Source organism: Anomalospiza imberbis, chromosome 8 (genome assembly GCF_031753505.1).
Source record: "Anomalospiza imberbis isolate Cuckoo-Finch-1a 21T00152 chromosome 8, ASM3175350v1, whole genome shotgun sequence".
Taxonomy (NCBI): Eukaryota; Metazoa; Chordata; class Aves; order Passeriformes; family Viduidae; genus Anomalospiza; species Anomalospiza imberbis.
In genome coordinates, this window is record NC_089688.1 from 21,066,039 (window position 1) to 21,089,458 (window position 23,420).

At 36.0% G+C, this 23,420-nt stretch overlaps 1 protein-coding gene across 2 annotated transcripts in view; it reads right to left on the reverse strand.

The window, feature by feature from the left end:
• The window catches only part of LOC137478144 (adhesion G protein-coupled receptor A3-like), a 255,839-nt gene that overhangs the window by 199,025 nt on the left and 33,394 nt on the right, over positions 1-23,420 (reverse strand). For both annotated transcript variants that reach the window (XM_068197751.1, XM_068197752.1), the window contains exon 2: positions 13,945-14,016. In XM_068197751.1, the coding sequence (XP_068053852.1) occupies positions 13,945-14,016 (72 nt within the window). The remainder of the gene's footprint in view (positions 1-13,944; positions 14,017-23,420) is intronic.

Genomic DNA, 23,420 nt, shown 5'->3' on the forward strand with positions numbered 1-23,420 from the left:
TTAAATAAGTATTCAGGTACAGAATGCTAAACATAAAAAAAAAAGTGCCTGTGTTGTGGTATAACACAGGCAACACAGTAAGAATAAGCAGACAGAATGATGAAAGAACACACATACAACAACAAAGGACAGAAATACACCTTTTTTTATGATGCAATTCATGCAAAAAGAAAACTTTTGGGACTTTTCAAAGGGAAGAGACATAAAATGAGAAAACAAGAGTTTAGGACATGCACCCATTAGCACAGCAACTCAACAAAGAGGTAGGAAGACCAGAAATTTCATTATGTAAGGATGAACAACAGAAGAAGTTCTGCATAAAGATCATTTCCATCCAACATGCTACTGGTGACCCCTTACAAATACTTGACCCTTCACCTCTGTGCTAATACTTACTATTTTATAAGACCATTTTTCTAGTTTCGTTCTATGTTTTTCCTTTCATTGTCACTGCTCATCAAAGACTTGAGCAAGGCAAGTAGAAAGGTAGGAAATGAATGAATGAAGGAGAAGTTATGTCAGAGCTATTAGCTAAGATGAATTTTCTCATCTTACAGTAATACAGAGTCTGAATACATAAGTAGATAGCTCTATGAAACCACGGAGCTGCTGTTGTGCAATAATAACATAGTCAACAGGGAAAAATGAGTGAAATGTCTCATTTCTGTTCCAAGTGAAAGACATTTAATTTGACTTACACAAATAAACTACTAAGTAATCATCACAGACTGCTACTCAAACACCTGAACGCAAGGAAATCGGGAGAGAAGACCTGTAACAAAATATCTGTATTTTACCCTCTATGCAGATGACTGAGCTTAGAGAAAAAAAAAAAAAAAAAAAAAAAAAAAGAAGTTTAATTTAGTGAATTCTCAGTTCTTGAGAGGGCAAAAAGAAAAGGAACACCCCCACCCATCCAGCACTCAACCTGAAAATAGGGACAACAAAATAAAAATAGGATGGAAAGTAGAAATCGATTCAATGTCCTCAGCAGAAAGCTTTAAATTTTCACTGGGTTTCTTTAAATAACCATTTGGTCAGCACTGGCTTGTTATGCAAGAGCAGAGAAAGCAGTTTGTACAGACCTCCTAAACCCTAAATTCACAGTGAATTTCCCAAGGATATTTATTTACTGCGTGTAAAGGGGTGCAGAGGGGTATTTTCTATATTCAGCTGTATCAGAACATGAACATCACTTCTGAATGCTAAACTAAGCTTAAATTGTACTTATCTGAGCATTCAATTAACTGGATTAAAATCAAGTTTTTAGACTAAAAAGAGAGTACATTGCCATTATGTATAGAAAAAATCTATGCAGATAATAATCTTTTAGATACTTCAGGCATTGTGCCCATAATTTTTTTTAAAGACATGTACAATTCATGGTTATTTTCATGATGTCACTAAGAGATTATCATATTTTTGGCTTGCTTAGATGAGGAAAGTGAGTATTACATCACTGTTTATAAATGGTGAACCCTACAAAGAGAAAAGGATTAGTATAATGTAAAGGATAAAAATACTATAAAATCATATGGATAAAAATAGGCTATGAGTACATTTAGATCATAGATAAGAAAAAGTAGAAATAAATGTTTGGAGCAGCCTTAAAATATTTGTTCAGTTTGATGTTGTTTATGCATGAATATGGCTTATTACAGTTAGTAGCTGCAGCCTGTGACATGAATGTTTGCATATCCAGAGCTGAATCCTCCCCAGGCATCTTCCAGAACCAGCAACATTTATTTATTTATTTATTTATTTATTGTTTGATGCAGAACATGGCTTCAGAAGTTTCCCCTGCTCCTCTTGATTTTCTAAAAAAGGCTAAACGAGGGTGTATTGGATAGTTTACACTGGTAACCTGCTCTAGTCCTGTACTGAAAAGTCAATGCCTTCGTTGGTGTGCCTTGCTGGCACAGCCATGGTTAAGGAAACTGTCAGAATGGCTGATGAGGATTTATTGGTTACAGTAGCAAAGACATGCAAAAGAAAAATTAAAAATCCCAACCCGTGGCACATTACAATTCTTCCTCTGTGACACATTATAAGGTTTAGAGCCATTATGTTGAACTGAAGTTCCAACGTTCTTAATGGAGAGCTGGAAAGCTGTTAATGGACTGGCTCGTTTGTGGTGTATATGATGAGAGGGAGAGCAGAACAAATTTTCTTTTTATCCCTGGAAGTTCAGGCTGGCTGCAACCCATTCTGGTCTTACATTCCTAAATATTTTTGTAAGTTCACATAACTCTGTACAGTAGGAAAGCTTAACACAGTATTTAAACTTCACTCAAATGGGAGAATTGTCCCTGGTGAAGCACTCACACTTCTCAGAAATACCTAAAAGCAATTAATGGCACAAAGGGGAAAAAAGCATCAAATTCTCAATTTAGCTGCTGACATAGTACATAAAACACTGTTTTGTTCTGAACACAATGTACTTTAAACTCCCTTTCAACTGAAAAGCATGTCTTTTAAGGTCTTTAAAAAAGTATTAACTTACTTTGCATGAACAAACAAATGGGAATATTGAATGCAAAAAAAATGGTAAAACACTTGGTGAAAGTAATAAATGTACCGTGTGTCTGAGTACATACATTAGGTGTAAAACTTTCTTTCATTGGCCATTAATTACAGCATCATGGCAGAAGCGTTAAAATTATGACTGAGGGTATGCTTTTTAATAAATTTGTCTTTCATAGGCACCTACAGCTAACATTTTTCCTGATTTAACATCTTTCATATTTTTTCATAGATGAAGATTAATTGACTTTAAGAGATTCAAGTTGACCCTTTGGCAGTTTCCTGGTTTATAAAGGCATGATAAAAACATTTTACTTCTGCTTCAACAAGTTTCTTGCATTATGCTAATTCAAGTGGCTTATTTTTAACTTAAACCACTTATTTTTATCAGATGAATCTCATTACATTGCATATAGCAATTTTATTTCATTTTTTCAAGTTAACAAGCAAACAAAAATATTCATTTTATTTCAGCACAATGTTTCTCTCTGTATTCTCCTCAGCAAAACACTTTCTAAAGCAGCACATAGTGGAATTTTGTAATTCTTTTTTTTTTCACAGAATATGTGCATAGCTCAGACTATACAAACATCCTCTATAGCTCTCCCAGTCACTTTCCATTTCAAGAACGAGGCAATTTGTGCTAACACAAGACAGCTTATCATGTGCTAAGTCTGCATGCAATTTTCTCGTGAGAACAACCATTTTGTACCTACTTGACACACGCAGCACTATACTACACCCAACTAATCAATTCTGTCTATATTAAGAAGTGGGGAGAAAAACTGCCCACAGCTGTTATATTACATCAGCTTTACTAACTACTTCAGACAACTCATTTTGGAGATTTTTTTTTCTTTAAACTAAACTGGCATAAACCATAGCCCTTCTTTCCATTCCTTTTCAATTCTACTTTTTTTTTTTTTGCCTTCTCAGAGATTATTGGCGAAGAACAAGTGTCAAGAGAACAAGCTGTGCTTTCTGCAGGCATCCCCAGAAGTTTTGAGGGCAGCAAGCTCCCAGGGTCATTGGTACCCTTGGAGCATTTACAGACTAGCATGATATGAATGAGTAATAGCATGTTTTCATCTGCGATCTCCCAGCCCAGTCTACAGACATGCACTTTTGGCAGACAATAACTTATATACATAGGGGGTTTTGTCCCTTATAAGTAAGCAATTGAGAAATGTCTGTCAATTGATATCAAGTCAGAGGTGGACACACAAAAAGAAAAGTTATTAGTAGGGCCCAGAAAACTCTCTGGGAGGGAAGGATTGAGTTTGGAGCTTCTCTTTGGATACTCACTTTTACCCAACACCACCATGATGTTGAGATGTCCCTAGTCAGAACCTGAGATCTCTTGCATCTCACATGTATGGATACTACCAGGTGAGGCAACTTTTTGGTCTTCTTGAAAGTAAACATGTTCAAGACCACATTGCATCTGATTACAGCTAATATATAGTATTTTCTGGAGTTCGAGAGGGTTATTCCACCAGTAGCCTACAGCTGAGGAATCTGAATAAAAGGATTCAGTAAAACATATTGAATAAAAGGCTTCAGCTACCAATTCACCTCACAGTTCCCTTCATCAGATTAGCTCAGTTGCTGATGAACTAACACTAATTTTTATCAGCTTGGCTTCCCAGAATGCTTCTCTCTGACTTCATACAAACTGCCCTAACACCACATTTCTGTTTTTCCTACTGTTTCAACCAGTCTGCGTTTCTTTATAGAAATACAGCTTGCATCATTCCTAAGTGGCATAGTTCAGCTTTGTCAATCAAAAAAGATTCTATATTTTGTGACTATAAAGCAGTTTAAATGAAACATTGGTGTCTATGACAAAAATGGTCCTGTGAAATTGCTGTGTCCCCTGCTGAACATTTTTATTTTGCCATGCTCACATTTCCAACAGAAATCTTTCTTGCAAATAGTTACACTCAAAAGTCCATCGATGCAGCCTGGCAAACCATAGTTCCATGTCAGAAGCAGAGGAAGGTCATCTCAGCAGCACATTCAGAATGACACAAAGGCTTGTGACGCCCACAAGCAGCACCTGCGAGGGAAGGCAGCACTTAGCAGCTCCCAGATCTCGCTACAAACCATGGAATTAAGAGCAAAGACATGGCCTGGCAGCCCATGTTGTTTCCAGGGGGAAACAAGTAACCAGACAAATGGATGTGGCAGTTTGGGAGGCAAACAAAAATCAGGCTTAAAGAAAAGATGAAAATCAGACTTGGTTCTGTACCCTTGCACCAGGAACAATGGGATTGATTTACTAACCTGTTTTTCAGAGTTAATTACTGCTATTTTTAAACAGCACTGTACATCTCAAAGGAAACATTCTCTTTTCTAAAACTACTGCTTTTTTTTTTTTTTTTTGCACATTACAGTATAGCAACTCTACAGCAGTAGACATATAGGTTATTTTCCTGTTGTCTCATCCTGTAAAATACAATGTGACATCTAATAGTCTGTATTGTGGCTTTGTACTGGTAAATAACAAATGAATAGAGGAAAAAAATGCATTACCTTTCTGTCACACTGCATTACAAGTGCTTTGATAGATACTTCATGGTTGTAAGACTTACAGTACGTACAGCCTGTTAGAAAGAGGGTAATGTAATTTTACTTTTAATTTCTAACTCCTCTGTTTCTGACAGTCATATTAAGAACAGCAAAGTTTTACAATTCCTGATAGAATGCTAAAACATCTTTTTGATACTGCACACTAGAACATAATGGATTCTGATGTTTGGAGAGTTTTTTTTGGTTGTGGGTTTTTTTGGTTGGTGGGGTTTTTGACTTGTTTTTAGGGAGGCCAGTGTCAAAAAATACTCAGTTTTTGCACTACTAAATGAGTAACCTTGCCCAGTCTGACTTGTGACATTGATCCCGCCTCTGTTTCTCCTCCTCTGGTTTTTCAAAATTTCTATGCAATGATAGCAAATTGGATACCCTCCTCCTGTGCAATTCATTAAACACTGCCTGCAGCAAAATGATCTTACTTTGAAAAGCAATTCACCCTCTACTCCTTCACCAACAGGAAGGAACAACAGTGGCTTTTCCAAGTCCAGATCCATGATATTTTCCAAGGTTCCTTAGGTCTGCTGTTGCTTCTTGCTGTCTTTACCTGCTTGTAGGCAGGTATTTTCAACAAGCATCAGTGTCCTCTATCTGCACTTGTGCATTTGTGCCCATTAAGGTTTCTTCCCAGTCAGGGCAGGAATGTACATAATTGAGTTCACATAAGGTAGAAATGTAAAATAATTGATATTACACAAACATCATTGTACTTTTCCTTGCTTTCTCTTTCCTGATAAGCTGAGACCTCCCAGTATTAGTAGATTTGGAGATATTAAATGAGCAATACAGATTAAAAACAGAGAGGTAGAGAAAGATCAAGTGATGAGACAAAAATTGAAAGAAATTTTTTTAAAAACTCTAAAATAAGACAGTCCTTGATTTCCAATAATTTCTCTCAAATAAAAGCCTCTTTGACAGATTTTCTTCTTTCAAAGAAGAAAATCTTGTTTAACATCAACATATAAATATTATATTACCTAACCATTAGGCATTTGCTACAGTATGCATTAAATTCCCTACTTATACAAAGTCCTTTATGATGAAGAAGAATTGTTTTAAAGTAAAAGACATAGAAGCCAAAAAGCTGTATTTTTAATTGAATGCAATGCCTAAAATATAACACCTTATCTTTGTCATCAGATAATGACAAATGAAATCTGTCAGTAAATAAATATGGTGGGGTAAAAACTTTGTTCAACTTAAACAATCAGTTAGAAATAATTAGATAATTCTAGCTAATTAAGTGATAAGACTTCTCATTGTAACATTAAATTTTATTTGCAATTACTAAATTTGTGGTTTTGAATGATTTACGAGATATAATTCAAATATTGTAAATGCTAATGAGGAACTGTTGTTTGATGCTAAAAAAAACTGGCAGTGAGGAACTGAAGGTACTCTTGTGCTATGAAGATCATTTTTATATCTCCTTTCAGTCTCATATGAGGCTCATACCAATTTCACCAATCCATGCCATTAATATTTTAAAATATTAAAATGATTTTATAGAAAATGTATTTTGTAGAAATAAATTGATTTTATGGAAAAAATACTCTTTTTTGACATGCATTTAATTATTTTTCACTAATTCAGTAATACATTACAATCTTCATTGACAGGTACATGTAGTCAGATATTTAAAGAGCACATTCATTTAAGTGAACATCTCTAACCTCCGTCTGCACCAGAATATATCTGACATTGGCATTATTGAGTAACATGACCAAAATTATCACAATGGCAGAGAAGCAAGCACCAAAGAGAGCCAGAATCCCTGGCCTGCAGCCCCCACAAAGACAGACTGGTGTGAGGAAAGGCAGGAGGAGTCCCAGGATGGATAAGGAATCTGGTTCTAAACCAGGGATAAGATAAAAAACCCAGAAAAAAACCCAAAAACTTACAGCAGCTGACCACGGCATTTACTACCAATGAAAAAATTAGATGGCTAAGGAGGTGTGTGTATTAATTTCTGAGGAATACAGTCCAATTCACTAGCTTAACACTCATTTTCTTGGTAGAAATCACGTTTCTCCATGCTCCAGGATGAGCCTTAAAAACCATTCATTTCACAAGAAGCTATTCTAATTTTAGGTGATAAATGATTATTATATGCATAACTATTTTCTTTCCTCTTTCTGATCTGTCCACTGCCTACCTTCACTGGGTTTGTTTTCTCTTCAGTATTTCTAAAGCTCTTTATCTCATGAGTATCTCCAACCCTCCAAACCACTTATCTGCAGTAGACATGTCTCTGAATGAACAGGTACCTTCACTTCAGTAATGCATGAATTTTCAGAACTTTGCTTTTTAAGCTCAGTATTTACAAGTGCCTTTGTACAGACCACATTGCAGGCAAACATATCTATCAATTAATATCAACGTGCCAGTTACATTAGCTGTGTTTAGGACTGACAAAGGGAATTCTTCTGCCTCATGCAAACACTGGCATCATCATAATTAAAAAGACAAACCCTTCATCTGACACTGAAACCAAAAGGGCAACTCAAAGTTCAATGACTGCCAAGAGGAACATGAATCGTTTTCAGTATATTTTAGAGTACAGGCACAAAGAACTGGAGAAAAATCCTTGCTCCTGAAGAAAAATCCTTCCCCATGACTATTTCCATCCTTCTGCATCTAGAAGAATATGATCAATCACGTCAAAGAGTAATGCAGCATAATGAGCTTTTGTAAGCAACTACAAGCCAACACAGTAAAAAATTTTACATGGAAAACTGCTTGGAATTCTTCAGGTGTCCTAGACATATTGCTAAACAAGAAAAAATAATGGTTACAGGACCTGTACTTTTGATCTTTAAGAATAAAGAAATAACTTGTTTGCTATCATTATCAACTGGACCCAGAGAATTTACTAAATCCATGCAGGATTTCAAATGCAAGAAAAAGTTGCAAGACAGCTTCAGATGCTTGAGAGCTTTCTTTCTCAATATTTCTCCAAATACAAAAGATAAGATGGAATAGTTTTATTCATACTATGACTATTTACACAACAAACAGCCCTAAGAAACAGATTTTTAGATTGCCCTTTCCTTGAGTACCATCACAGCATTTCTCTAAACACTCAGCTCAGTGGCATTTGAGGTCTCCAAGCTTATCAATTTATTTTTTGCTAAAAGTGCTTACACAAAGTTAGGGGCACACTCAGCTGCAAGATCTTCACAGGAAAAAAAAAAAGCCAAAAACGTTGCACAGCTGGATCCTGGCTGTCAGTCTGAAATATTGTGAGCTCATAATAACCAGTATTTTTCTATTTTTACAACAATCCAAAAAAGAACACACATTCTAAATTTAATCTATGAAGTTTCTAACTTTAAAGATGTCATACGCCATGTGTTGAAAGTAAAATTGTTAACAGTTTCTTTGAGCATATTTCCAATTCTTCACAGTACCTAGGAAGAACATCTGTTTCTTTGTGTGTGTGTGTGCACATGCACATTTCAAATGTATGGGCAGGGAAAAAATGAAGAGGACAGTAATTTAGAAAATGTAAATTGCATCTTAAAAATGTCAAACCTTTATGTTTTACACTTTCATTACTTGAATTTTGCTAAAGAAATTCTAAATATCATATTTTTGTAACAACTGCTTAACAGAATTTTTTTTTATCCCTTTTCATCCCTCAACTTAGTGTGTTACTACTTCTATTGCACACCACAACATATAGTTGCAGAATGTCCCACTGAAATCTATTGGAAGTAGCTTTTAGACAATCTTGCCTGATAATAACTGAGGACAACATGTGGCTGTGCAGCACTGACATGTGACTGGAACTTGACTGTACAGCAGCACTTAATAAAACTACATATAATCTAAGTGAGGCCTGGTAGAAGAAGACTCATGTATAGTGCTAAAAAAATCAAATCAAAACAAACAAACAAACAAAAAAAAAAAAAAACTCATTGCTAAATTCTTAGGGATATTTCCGTACTATTTTTCTTTGTCTAGAAAATGTAACAAAGCAAGTTTCTGTAAAACAGTCACTGCTGCTTATTAGTGCCTGGCATGCTTTTCTTCTGGCTCAACTGGGAAAAAATATGTGTAATCTTGCTTAGTGATCTTTCATCCTGATTTCCCAAGGAAACTGCTTATGCAACCATGGTCTGTTTGTGTATGTTTCTTTATTTTTATTTGCTGGTTCCCTCCCAATAGCTTCTGAACCCGTTAGAGGTTCAGTCACTGGGACAAAGGAGCAACAGTCTCAGAGGTATAATGCTCCTATAAAACTAAAGAAAAAGTACATTTGGTTATGAAAGAGAGAGAGAGCAATCTCAGACACCCACTTCTGAAAATCCCAAGCACACAATCAATCCCGCAGCACCGGGAGCCCACGGCAGGGAAGCCACGACAGGCTGCCCCAGTGAGGGGAAACGTGGGAAGAGAGCTCAGGGCAGGGCTGCCCAGGCACCTGGGGTGCAGTGGCTGCTGTGCAGAGTAAGAAAATTAGCAGTGTGGATAATAGCTGAAGGACATATTGTTTTGTGCCAGCTGGCACCAGAATGAGGGCAAAAGATTTATTTTCCTAGTCTGGATCTTGGCTTTAGGTCCAGCACAGCTGGAGCAGCTGGCCCAGCCACCTCGGTCTTTGTCCCCAGAAGCAGCCCATGGACTATGGCTGGCCAAATATCCTCAGACACAAGAAGCCTTGCCACAGCTGGCACTAATACACTAATACCCTCACTGCTGCACGCTGAGGGGGATGGCAATGCTTCACAACAGCATCCATACCACATACTGCCATGACAAGGCATCTGCAGGAAACCTGGTAACCTGCACTAGCCTATGATTCTTTGGGTGCATGCTTAAACCCATGCCCAAAAATTAAAAATAAATAAGTAAAAATAATTCTTAAAAAAGAAAACTGTCACAGATTTTTCAATGTAATCTATTGTTCCGATTTATGCAATAATTACACCACCAAATTACACAGACAATTCAGTTGTTCAGATCCCTCCAAATATTTCACTAAATGAGAGTTTTCAGGTTGCTGAGACTTACTTGAAAGGGCTACCTCACTCTTTCATGCTTGGAAAGCCCAATTTGCCTTTCTTTTATGGTACCCAGAGCATAGGAAAAACTTATTAAAATCTCTGTTATAACTCCTGCTGTTCTGGGAAGGCAGAACACTGACTGCAGACAGGGAAGGCACTGAAACTGAAATCATTACAAGCTGTCAAGTCTTTGCCCTGAGCTTCAGATCCAAACTGAATTCTCAGCCTCCTGAATGTGAAGCCAGCCATCTCCACAGGGTGTATCACAGGAATGGGTTCAAGGTGTGCACTCTCATTTAAAGAATTTATGGCCTGTGGATCTCTTCTGGTTAAATTCCACATAGCTCTCCATATTTTAACAAACAATTCCTTTACCACGCTTGCTTCAAAAAAAGCTTATTTATATTCTTACCTCCACTTCTGATTTTATTCCAACTCAAGGACCATATAACTGGACAGCATATGATACCTAAGTTTACAGAAAACTTATGTTCTCTCACAGTATTTAAGTTATGATCTTCACTTCTAAATGCCTCTTGTCTCTACAGTGTAAGCTCAGTGGCACGGGGACACATCATGATCCAGATGCCATGTCACATTTGTGACCCAAACTTTCCAAACCAGCACATGGAAATTTCTTAATTTCAGAAAACTGTAACCGTGGAGAGAGATTGCCACCTCTTCAGGTCACTCATGAGTCATTGTTCATACACATACTGAAAGTGCACCTCTGTGAGTCAAGTGTTTTTCAAAGCATTTTTACAAAATGCCTAGTAAAAATATTAGTATTTCATACATGTCTTTTGATCACTATTTTAATAGACATTATTACATTTCATTTTTTAATATTAATGGATTATTATTATTATATATAGTATTATCTTTAAATTATTAAAAAGGAAATAATTGTTTCCCCAAACAAATTTTTCCCTGGTTTGTTGGCTCTATCCTCTGAAAACCTACTATCAGGTTTCCTATAGCAGCAACACTGTTTGAGAAAATCTGAAATGTTAACCTTGTTATTCTTATCTTATGGTTAAAAAAAAATCACAATTTTTCTGAAAAACATTTTGAAAAAAAATATTCCATGTATAATATTAGAATTCTACAACAGCCTTAGTTATAGAGAAATCAATTTTGTCTTCTCTTAGAATGGACAGTTAAGGGGTAAATAACTTTTCTTGATTTGCTTGATAGAATGAGAGTCCCACTTTGAAACAAGTGCTCAGTGAAGGACCTCACTTGTGTAACATGCTCTTGAGAAATCACCAGAACCTGAGAAGACTGACACTTCTATAATCCAATTCCTGTTGTGACATGCATTGAAAAACAAAATAATAGGGGGAAAGTTGTCACTCATTTATTTGAGTAGCGCTTCAAACCATTCTTTACCTAAAAAGAAGGTTTAAGCATTCCAGAATAGGGAAGAGCCAGAATATACAAGTCATTCAATTCCACCTGAAATTTTACTTCCCTAATTTTTCCCAGTTTGACATTGAATGATTTCATTTTCCATGTAAGCTTACACTCTTCTAGCTCATGATCTCATGGTAACCATAAAAAAAAAAATAAATTACTGACTTACATGATTCTTTCCTCTATGGCACTCACATTACTTTTTCTTCTGAAGAGGACCACAAGGAGTGCAAAGCCAAATTAGGTGAGTAATTCTTAACTCCAGAACATCTATGTTCCTAAGCACCTAATCAAGATTATTTTAAGGGAAGCTGGACTTGCTACAGTACTTCCTTTCAGGCAAGGAATGAAAGTTCTTGGTCCATTTTGATAAGTCATGAATATCAACAGCAGTTGCTGCCACAGTTCTCCATTGTGAGCACCTGAAGTACTGCTCTGAACTAGGTTCTGTCCAAAAGGAAAAGCTGGGGAAACCTTTGTCCAAGAGCTAGGAGCACTCATCCAGCTGCAATTCATTCACACTCACCTCCTAGTAGACTATTCCAGCTGTTCTCGCCCCTACAGCTGAAACTGGGATTTCACAGATATTGATAAGAAGCATATGGGGCCCGAGTGGCCCCAAATGAAACAGAAACAGAGTGGCTGAATCATGAGAATGTCATCACTTGAATTCCAGTCTTCAATTCACAGACCACTCATGGATTTTTTATTAACACCATAGCCAAACAGAATTATAAACAGAGGAGATGATACTCATTTTATCTGTACTATTGTGAAAAATCAGTACAGGAAAATGAAATGGTTTCGATTGTAAGAACGGTGAGAAAGCAGAAAAACCTAAGGCAGTTTTTCTGCTTTCTCACTGTTCTTAGTTTTGTTTGTAAGTCTTTTCAGGTTGAACTATTTCTCTCGCTAGTTAACTAATAAAATTCTTAAAACTACATGCTCAGTATAATTCCCCAATGTAAATTAAACCTTAAGAAAAACCTCAGAGGAAATGTTTTCTTTTAGTTCTAAACACTACATTAATTACATTTACTTACATTACATGAGAATTTAACTTACTAATTTCCCTTCTTGCAATAAATATATAATTCTGTTCTGCGCTCTAAATGGTTTTGTCTAAAATATTTATAGACTTCTTTACAAGTCTCATATCACTATTAATCCTAATATTAAACCAGTTAGTAAATAATACATCACTCTCCATTCCATACTACTTAAGATTCCATATTATTTAATACATTAATATTTAACATTAATGAAAGTATTTGATACAACTATAACTTTATGCAGAGAAAATGTAGTGTTACTTAGCATAAATGTTCTCACAGTCACTTTACCCAAATCCTTCAAGGGCTTGCTGTAGACCTTGAAATAAGTTGTTTATTTTTAAACCACATTTAGGATACTCAAACAACTCAGAATGGTATACTTACCTACTTTATTCCACAACCATGAACAGCATGCATATCACACACATCTATAGTAAAAATATTAGCTAGGGTTGATTTTAATACATAACTTCTTTGCATAAAGAAATATTCACACAGAATACATTCACGCATTCATGAATGTAGCAACAATTTTATATCAACAGTTATACAAAATACAGCTACTCTTACAAAGCAGTATAAATGCAATTGAGCTTAAGCTGCAGGAGATGTTGGAAGATAGGCATGACATAATTACTCATTTTAGATGTACTGGTACCTGAAGTTACCTACAGATATAATAGCCTTTTAGGCTTGTTCACAATTATTCTCAAATTACTGACCTATATATACAGAAAGTAGTGTTATTATAGTGTAGTTATTACTGCTTATTTATTTCCATTGAAGTTTCCAAATATTTTCTTCCTAACTCATTAGCTGCTCCTGAGCTCCTCTTCCCTCCTTCAAATATTGGCTAGAAATACATGGCCATAGAGCTTTATCAAAGTCATTGTTTGCTCCTGTGATAAATGCTGTCCAAGTTGCTGATACTATAATTAAAATATAGAAAAAAAATAAAATTAATATAGATCCAAAATAGAAGTATTGGAGACCAACGAGTTAAACAAGCCAAACTACATGTCAGGTATATTAGTGTTACCATTACACAGAGCAGTCTTTGCTGTGATAGTGCACATAGTGTTGTACACGGCTTTGACTGGATGTTTATTTTAGTCCCAAATTGATGGGAATGCTTTATTTTAGTTCCAAATTGATGGCAGTGCTTTCCTGCATGTTCCACATCCATCGCCATTCACTCATTTTTATGCTGTTTCTTAACCTGATGACTGCCTAGAAACTCTACTGTGCAATACAGCTCAGAACATCTCAACTTCCTTATCTGATGTTTGTTTCTATATTTAAAGTACAAAGACTTTTAGTTGAAGGTGGAGCAAGGCTGATCAGTTACTCACAGTCTCTCCAGGGACCTCAGCCCGAAGAAAGAGCCATTCTTCAACCACAAGATCTTGTTGTTACTCAGAATCCTAAAAGAAGTCAGGAAATAATCTGGTTAATAGAACATGATAATTCCACTAATCTAAAACATATAATTATAGTAAGTGACTGCTCTGTAAAATACTAATCACAAAATTCACTGCTTCATTTGCATTTTCCCATCATAGCTGTAAATAAAGATTACCATTTCCCAAAGCGCATGGTTTCTTCTTTATTAAATAAAAGCACTGGCAATAAATATGTCAAGAAACGAATTTTGACTCCAGTTTGAAAATTCTAACACTACTAAATGCCTACACTTTACTAGTAGATTCTAAATTACCACTAAGGTACTTGTTGGTCTTCCTAGTCTGCAAAAAGGCTGGTAAAGCAAAAGACATGTTAAAAACTGTTCCAGCAGATTAGAGGACAATAAAATCACTTTGCAGTGGCTGCTGTAGCAGGGAGGTACAAGCCATCATACCATGGATAGCTCACATATACAGACAAAGTATTTCATTTTCTACAGGAGAGACAAACAAAAACAGACAAGTCCAAAAATGTTTTCCTGTTGCAACCTCTGCATAGTAGAAATTCAGTAATTAAGCTATGCCTGATTCATCAAGCGCCACCATTGTCACACATTTGCACCTGACCCTGCATGAAGGCCATTGAAAAAGTTGTTTATTCTTCCTTTTTATGTTAAGGTACTGTGCATTTCACAAGTGATCCTCTCTAGCTCAGTGATTTTCCACCATTGTATGTTCCTAGCTATTTCAGAAGCAATACAATATGAACATGCACTTGTTCTGAAGATGTTACCCCTTAAAAACTTTCCAATATGCAAAAGAAATGGTTTGTTTTAGAAGCTGGAGAAATTGGGTGTTTAATCTAATGATTATGCAATGTGCATAAGAAACATTTGTCTCTGAAAAAATCTAATTCCAACTGCCTGAGAAATGAGTCTTTTAATGTAACATTTACAATAAATTATACTTCTCTAGCGCACAAAATTACATTTCAAAATAAGACAAGCAGTTTGCAATAAGATAGAAAGTAGAACAAAAAAAATCAAAATAAATTTTATATTCTTAACTAGCAAACTTGAGATTTTTTTGATCAATTTTTAATTTTTGTGAAGTTTTTAAACAGTCTGTTACACAAGACAAGATAATCTTGCTCTTATCATTTTCTATTTCATATGAACAGTAAGTTCTTTGCCCCAACACAAACCCACCACATAAAATCTCAGGTCGAGGTGCAAATGCAACAACACTGACCCACAGGAAAAAAAAAATTCTTAATGTAGCACAGTTAAAATACTGCAATGTTAGTAATATCTGGAGATTTCTAATCTAAAATTCATAAATAAATGCATATTTTGGTGTGAGTTGATGGCCCACTGTGGGCCATCTCCATGGAGAAGAGAGGTGCTCAGATCTGACCTATCCTACACTGTGCTGCTTGTCAATACACGTGTGCAGCACCATCACTCCTCGCCCAGAACCAGACAGTGGCACGCACAAGTGGCAATTTGGCATCAATCATGAACCTTGCACCCATGCAGCTGAAAGCACACAGAACCCTAAGTTTGCAAAAAAATTTAAACCTGCTCCAATATACACACAGTTTGTTTCCATCAAATAAGAAAGGCCGCATCTCACTAGTTCCTCCTCCCACTTCTCAGATTAAAAATCATATGTATGATAATATTCTTTATCTAATTCATGAACTCTTCTTTACCGTGTTAGGAATACATTTCAGCGGTGACATGATGAAAGACTTGTTTAAAATTCAAAATATCTAAACTAGAAAATGTAAATATATTAAGCGCTCTAGTGTTTTATTTTCAGTGTTCTATTACTTTATTATTTTATTCAACTTGTCATCTGAGGCTGCACGGAACTAGAGTCAGTCAAGAAAAAATGAAGACCCAAAATTAAAATTGGCTAGACTTGGAAAGACTAGCATAAATTAGTCCACTTCATATTGGGTCATATTTTTTAATATGCCTTGTTACAGAAAGACCGTCTTTGAGGTCTGTTACAATGACATTAGATACAAAGATGATATTTGGACCACTCTGCATAGTCTGATTTGCAAAGATCAAAACTCACAGATGGCTTAGATACTAGTACTTCTGTCTGTAAAAAATTTTCATTGTGCCAATTGTTTTTCCAGCCTTCTATTCATTCTGCCCAGAAAAAGAGGCCAGTCTGAACTTTGCTGGCACTCCATGAAAATGCAGCACAAGTCAGGTGGTCTCCTACTCTACCTCCATGTCCCGTTCTGTACAGCCCTACACACATAGACTGAAACCAGCATCATTAATCCACATAAAACAAACTCCTATTAATTAATGAGAACTATCAAACTAGTAATAAATCACAAGATTAAGCAGATCATTTAGTTCATAAATGGAATACTCAGTAAACACAGCTCATGATTCTTCAAACTGCTATCTCATTCATTTTTGTGAAAGATAAACTGAGTCTTGAAAAATGTGACACCACAAAATTAAAAAAAAAAAGAAACAACAAAACTTAGCTATGCAGATTTGAGTTTCTAAATGAAACCTTTCAAATCTTGATACCAGAGTTTCATAAAGACTTTCACACAGGGATCAGGTTTCAAAAATTAAGTTTCCTTCAGGGTTTCCTCTTCTCTACAGTGCTAACTTAAATTCAAGTTTTATAAACAAAGTAATATGGGTATCATAGTTAGAATATGATTCTTTTTCTGTTCAGAAATGCAGCCTTAGAGAATCCTAACATTCCGGTATGGTCCCTAAGGAAAGCAACATCCTCTCTAAGAATTCATACAAGTTATCTACCTTTCATTTAGCTGGGTGGTACTGCTACATGGGAAGAATCCACCTGTTTTTAATTAGTTTTAGTGATGTACAAGAACTTGCAAAAGGCTGTTATCAAGAAGGATTTGGCATGCACTGAAGATCAATTCTGCGAATAAAATGAACAACTTGCAAACATAAATCACGTTTTTCATACAGTAATAAATCACCTACTAAACTTTCAATGCAACTTGTAACATCCTTCCCTTCTGCTAATATTTGCTGTATGAGGATGGAAGGGAGGAAAGTTTTGGTAACAATGTTCAAAATCCTATCAAAGAAATGAGGCTAAACTACAGAAAATGAAAAATCTTTTAAAATAATTAATGCCAGGAAAAACTGCGGCTCTTACTCTTGATGCTGAAATTACACTGAATAAGTTTTGTACATTATTTCTTTAGACAAGTAACAGAATGGACATGAAATGTGCCAAGTATGGCCAAAAGAGCTAAGTTTCTTTTTTCCCTCGAATACAGTCATCTGCTTACAGGGAAATGTTTCTAATTAAAGACCTGAAGAAATTTTGCAGTGATAAGAATCCTTTTCTTGAACTTACAGATGCAATGGTTTGGTAAATAAGCACATGAAAAAAAAAAAAGTGTTATTCATGTATTTTATTTTGGAAAGCTAATAACAAATTTATAACTGTCAGCTCTAACAGAAACTGACTCATTCTAATCAAACTTCAAACAGAGGTTGCATTTTTTAAAAATAAACAAGCACCATGCACCCACTGTGAAAAAGCACTTCTCACATTTATCTATCCATAGCATTTTCACTTGGTTGCTTTTTGGGATTTTTTTCTGATGTGTTAGTGAATCACAGTGATGAATCTCACTATACACTGCAACTAGGCAGCTGGTTTAAATAATTATCAGTTTCTAGCCATGTGCTTAGAATCTCACATTTTAAATATTTTATTCCAGCAGAAGAAACACTATGAAAAATGAGCACACTTTATTTCAATGATAGTATTTTCCAAAACCAAAATCTACTTAGTTTTTTTTTTGTTTTGGTTTGGGTTTTGGGGGGTTTTTGGATTGCTTGATTGGTTGGTTTAGGGGTTGGTTTTTTTGGTGATGGCAGTGGGTTTTTTCCTTTGTTTATTTTTTTGGTTTTGTTAAGGAAGAAGTTTCCCAGAGAAGCCCTCTGATAAGCATTTAAAGCAGTTTGCAAACTGTCTTTGCACAATATATTAATGACGTAAGCCCAAGTAACTGAAAATCCAAATCAAGGTACTTTCAGTCCCAGCTCTGACAGGATACAACTAAAATAGTGCTGGGGAGCAATTTACTTGTCAGTACCACTCTGCTGATCAGACATGTTATGAACCACTTTGTTACTGCAGTTGACCCTCTGAAATCTTGTGTCTCTGCTACTCCTTCTCCTAAGACACTCCGGGGGACAGTTTACCCCAGGGAGGCTGTTCAGAAGATATTAACTCAACACCAGCTCTGTCCTTTCCTGGCCCTGTGGAGCCCTTCAGCACTGGTCCTGTCCTGAAGGGATATCATTCAAACACCCTCTCTTGACTTGCACTGACATCCTAAAGCAGTTATTCCATGCACGTAGTTTCATGGCACAAATGTGCTTCCCTGGGGGGCTGCAGCACAGGCTGAACACAATTTCATTCACCCTGCACTGGAAACCAACCAACCAACCTCATTACACACCAGGACCAAAATCATGCCAAGGAGATGCTAACAATGGAGAAGTATGGACAGTCCATGAGCCACCGCTTCCACTTTCTCCTGGACGCCCTTGCTTTACAGGATAGACACAGCTAAAAGAATAAATTGTTCTAATGGATAAAAGAAATTCCTCTGATTTTCTTTCTGATTCCTCTGATTGAATTAAACAAGCCACAAATCACAGTTTGCTTAAAATGCTGCTGTAATTTTTGGTTTTGTGAAACCATTAAAAGTACAGGATGATGAGACACTGTGCAACAGAGTCTCATTCAAGTATAAAAAATGCCCAGCATAAGAGAACTTACCATAGTATTTAAAAAGTATCAAATAAAGAGCTCTCAATAATAATGCAAACAAACTTCAACTTCCTATAACCTTTCAGAGAAAAGGAATCTTCTTAGTAAGTCTCCAAAGTCAATGACATTACTGAGTAAACAAATTCCGCAGCTGAGGCTTCTTCAGTGGGATGGTGCTGCATCCCACCCAGTAAAGCCTAAAGCCTGTGAGCTCACACAGCAGTGCATCCACAGAGAAAGCACAGCTCAGATAACCAAATCTGTGGAGGACAAGGCCTGTAGCTGATGACTGCTATTCCCAAATGCATAGTGAACGCAGAAGGAAGTGTGACCCATTAATGAAAATATGTATTTCCTCTGATAATACTCACAGGGGAAAATATATGAAAACCACAAGCAAAAAACTCCCACCCAAACTTCATGAAAAATCAGTAAAATGTCAACTTTCATCTGATTTTCTGCTGAGCAGCCCAAGAGCTGGTACAGATCAAACTTGACCCAGGACTGTGTCTAGGCTGATAGACCATGTCTAGAAAATTGAAATCTCCAGAATCCTTCCTTTAAGCCCCACTCACTGAGCACAGCTGAAGGGACACTCAAGTGCTATACCCCAGACCCCCAACCACACCTGCCCCTGCTGTGCACTTCCTCTTAATCCCTACTCAGTTTTCCACTTCTCAAGTAGAAAGGTGTGCTAGGCAGACATCCATGAGAATTTGAAAAAAGACAAAACCTGGTCTACTAAGATTGTATATCTGGAACGACTGTGTTGGGGTTCAGAAACTGTGTTTTGAGTTCTGTAGTTTCTCTTACATACTAACTTGACATCAAGCAACTTGAAGTGTCTTTTATTTCAAAACAACATTTTGAGTACAAGTAGTAGTTAATAATTTTTCATGGAAGTCTGATAACAGCTGACATATTGAAGTTCAAGATGTTAATTCTCTTTACATGTGGTATGTGGTTAGATACAAAGGGAGTGTGACCAGACATCCTGTGAAATTCCCTAAAACACTGGTAGGGAAAAAAGAATTTGATTTCTTTATGGTATCAGAATAAGACTGGAATCATTTGTATTGAAATCCTACAGTGTAAAATGAAAAACTAAGTTGTTCTAAATTTTTTAAACATTTTAAAATCCTTCTTGGTAAACCAGACTATTGTTTATTCCCCACAACATCCATAATTCATTGAGAGCTACACCACAGAAACAAATTAAGGAGTTTGCCCACAAACATGGCAGAAATAGAAAAATAAATTTAAAAAAAGGATACCTGCTTTTTGTGCCACACATGGAGTGACACATGGAGCTATCATACAATACAGGTACTAAATGCACTTTTTTATTCCCCTCTCCAAACTGAAATCCACAGCTGAGCTACTACCTAAGACTTCAACAGATAATATTAGAACTATACAAACAGACTGGGAGGGAAGTCACAGAACAATAACAAAACTGATTGAACAAGTGAAAAGAGAAAAAGGACTGAAAACACTACTGACAGCTCAAGAGATGAATGGGGTGTGGTGGACATCTACACAGTCTGATACCCAAGCACAAGAAAGGAAAAGTTATAAAGATATGGGGAGTATTTATTAATTTATTATATATCACTTTCTGTGTACAGTAATTCAGTGTCTGCCTCTCTTTCTGATTTTGAGAACATCGAAACGTAAAAGAGCATTAAGCTGAATTATCAGAAGAGTAAAGATGCATATAATGGCCTAAAGTGACACCTCTCTTCCTGAAGGGGATTGTGGCCCATTGTATTGTCTTTTCAAACTAAACAAAGCGTGTGGTCAACATTCTTAAAAATAATCATACAAAAATTCTGTAGAAAGCAATAAAACCCAGCCTCTCAGCACCTCTAATTCCAGCTGGCTTTATCATTATCTTTCATGTATACCAGCTTTTGTTAAACCGATTCATTTGCAGCAGTACCAAGCATTAGTGAAAACAGGAAAACACTCCAAAAAAGTGCATTCTATTGTGCATAGCACGTTCATATCGCAGAAACAAACCCCAAACAGCTACAGTCAAAGAGGCAGCAACAGTGTGCTAATTATCATTCTAATTTGTACAGTACCAACAGAACGGCAGCTTCCAGATCTTGACACTATTTGATGATAGCAAAAGAAAGCATAAGCATCAAGAAATTCCCTTTTAGGTAAAGAGTTATTTAAATGTAAGTCCTTCCAAAAGTGCAAATTAACATAAATAGTCTGTCATAAATTTAACGGAATGTGGGAGAAACAGTAGTAGTATGAAAACAGAATATTGCTTTTGTGGAAAACCACTGTTCAATAGCCCCACTTTCAGTAATTTAAAGTGTAAGACAAAACTCTTACTCTTTTGTCTTTGGTTTTCATACTGATGGCTTTTCATCAAGAGTCCTCTTGGATGATATAAGGGACTGCTAGGTCACATCCAAAATACCAAATGCGGAGAATTCTTGTATTAATTACCACATCAACTGATTTAATTAGGTAAAGTCATATTCAAGAGCCTTTTTTTGTAAGCAACATCACAATTCAAACAGTAAAACAAAATATTATCATCACTAGCAGGACATACAACTGATCTCTCCCCAGTACTGGTTTAGTGGTATTAATGTATCAACAAAAGGAAGCAGCAAGGTCACTCTTAAATAGAAATTTTAATATGATTTCCTAACAGTGGGGGAGTTAAAAGAATTTTCAGCTTTTGAACAAGCCCACTCCACTACAGAATGATATTAATTAACTGAACAGGACAAGTAGCAGTAGGAATCAAAGCATTACTAATAGGACTGCAAATACTTCTGAAAATAAATGTGCTTGTCTATTTTATGACTTTTGTCAAGCATTGGAGAATTTCTGAACTAGATGATCCTATTAAGCAAAACTTTTTTTTCCCACAAGAACTTGAGGTCTAAAGGTTATTTCTAAAGATCACTGAACACCTGAGGTGTCATACAGGATTCTATTCTACAGAATATAAGTTTAATCAATTGTATTCAAGAAAGTCAGCACCTGGAAAACTTACATCACGAGTGGATGATTGTAGAAAAAGGTTTGACAATAGCAATATAGCACTAGAATAGTAAACTGGAATTATGCAGTGATATTTCCTAAAATCACATAATACTGAACCCAACATAAAATATGAGGATATAAAAAAATGTGATAAATCATTACTATTTTACTACAACATGGACACTTATAAGACCATTCAGCTGCCTAGATAAATCTAGCTTTTACAAGATTTGAACTTGAGTGCATGTCATTTTTTTCAAATGTTAGTTAAAAAAACCCACATGATCTTTTGATAAGACAGCATTTTCATTACATCTTCTGAAGAGAGAACTTTATCTAAGTGAACTTTTGGGCTATATCACTATACCTACCATGTGCATGGTCTTTACTTGAGAAATAGTTATGCGTGTTTAACTTCCCGTGATGGGTCTTACTGAGTCTAGCAGAATTATTTACATGAATTAAATTTGTCATGTGTATTAGTTTTTGAAGATCAAAGATCCTATTGTCAACATTTTCTTTGGAGAAAGAGAGGAATCATTCAAAGCTCTCTGCAATGAAAAGGAAATCCTTATGTCTGACCTTGCAATAAAACACTATTTCTAAAAGCGTATGTAGCCAACTGGTGACAGCACGCCCTGGTTTTCTTGGTTTTGCCTTTGATCACTGCACATTCTTCTATCAATATGTATTTAAAATCCATTTTAAATGGAAAAATGAGATTCATACAGAATTTTTAAAAAAATTGGAAGTTCTCCATTGAATAAGCCCGTGCAATACGCAAATGGATTTACTGAAGTGATTGTCTGCAGGAGGATTAGCTTTTGACATGCTTTTCATTCAAGTCAGCTGACATTGTGGGAAGATTACATTCTTATGTTTGTTTCTCATTCACACTTTTATAAAATTCACCAACAGCAATGGTGCAAACACCGCCAGGCGCTGCAGAGCAGCTGAGAGAACAATGCACTGGAGCAATGTGCAGATTGAGCATTTCAGCCCATGCAGCACCAACCAGACAAGAGCTGAGAAACGTCTTTATCCTACAGGACATGAATTTTTACACTCATTGCAGTGGGAAAAAGAAGTTCATTTAGGTTCCCCACTTCAAAATTTTTTCTGCAAGTGATTTACCATGGTGATTCATGGCAAGGTCAGCATAACCATTCCAGTCTCCTGGGCTGACACTCCACTGCTCAGCCAAATGATCACAAGCACCCCAAAATGCCTTACACCTCCACAGGTGGGCCAAACCTGTTTTTTAAACTACATACAATACAGTCAGGAGGCTTTGTTCTACAAATAAATTTTGAATTCTTAAGCACAAGGACTTTAACAAGACTACCACATATTTGATTAACATTTAATTTAAAATTTTATAAGAAAGAATTCACCTTTCCTAATTCAGATTTTACTACAACTTACTTTTAAGTCACTTTGTAAGAAGAGTAAAATTTCCTGAGTCACCATTCCTTTTTTATTACTCTTCTTATATTACCTTTAGTTTCCTTTGTAAGATCTTTTCAGCACTTCTCTTATTCAGCTCACTGCTCTTCTCTTAAATCCTGAAACAGTCACTTAGCTTTCCCCAGTTTTGCTAA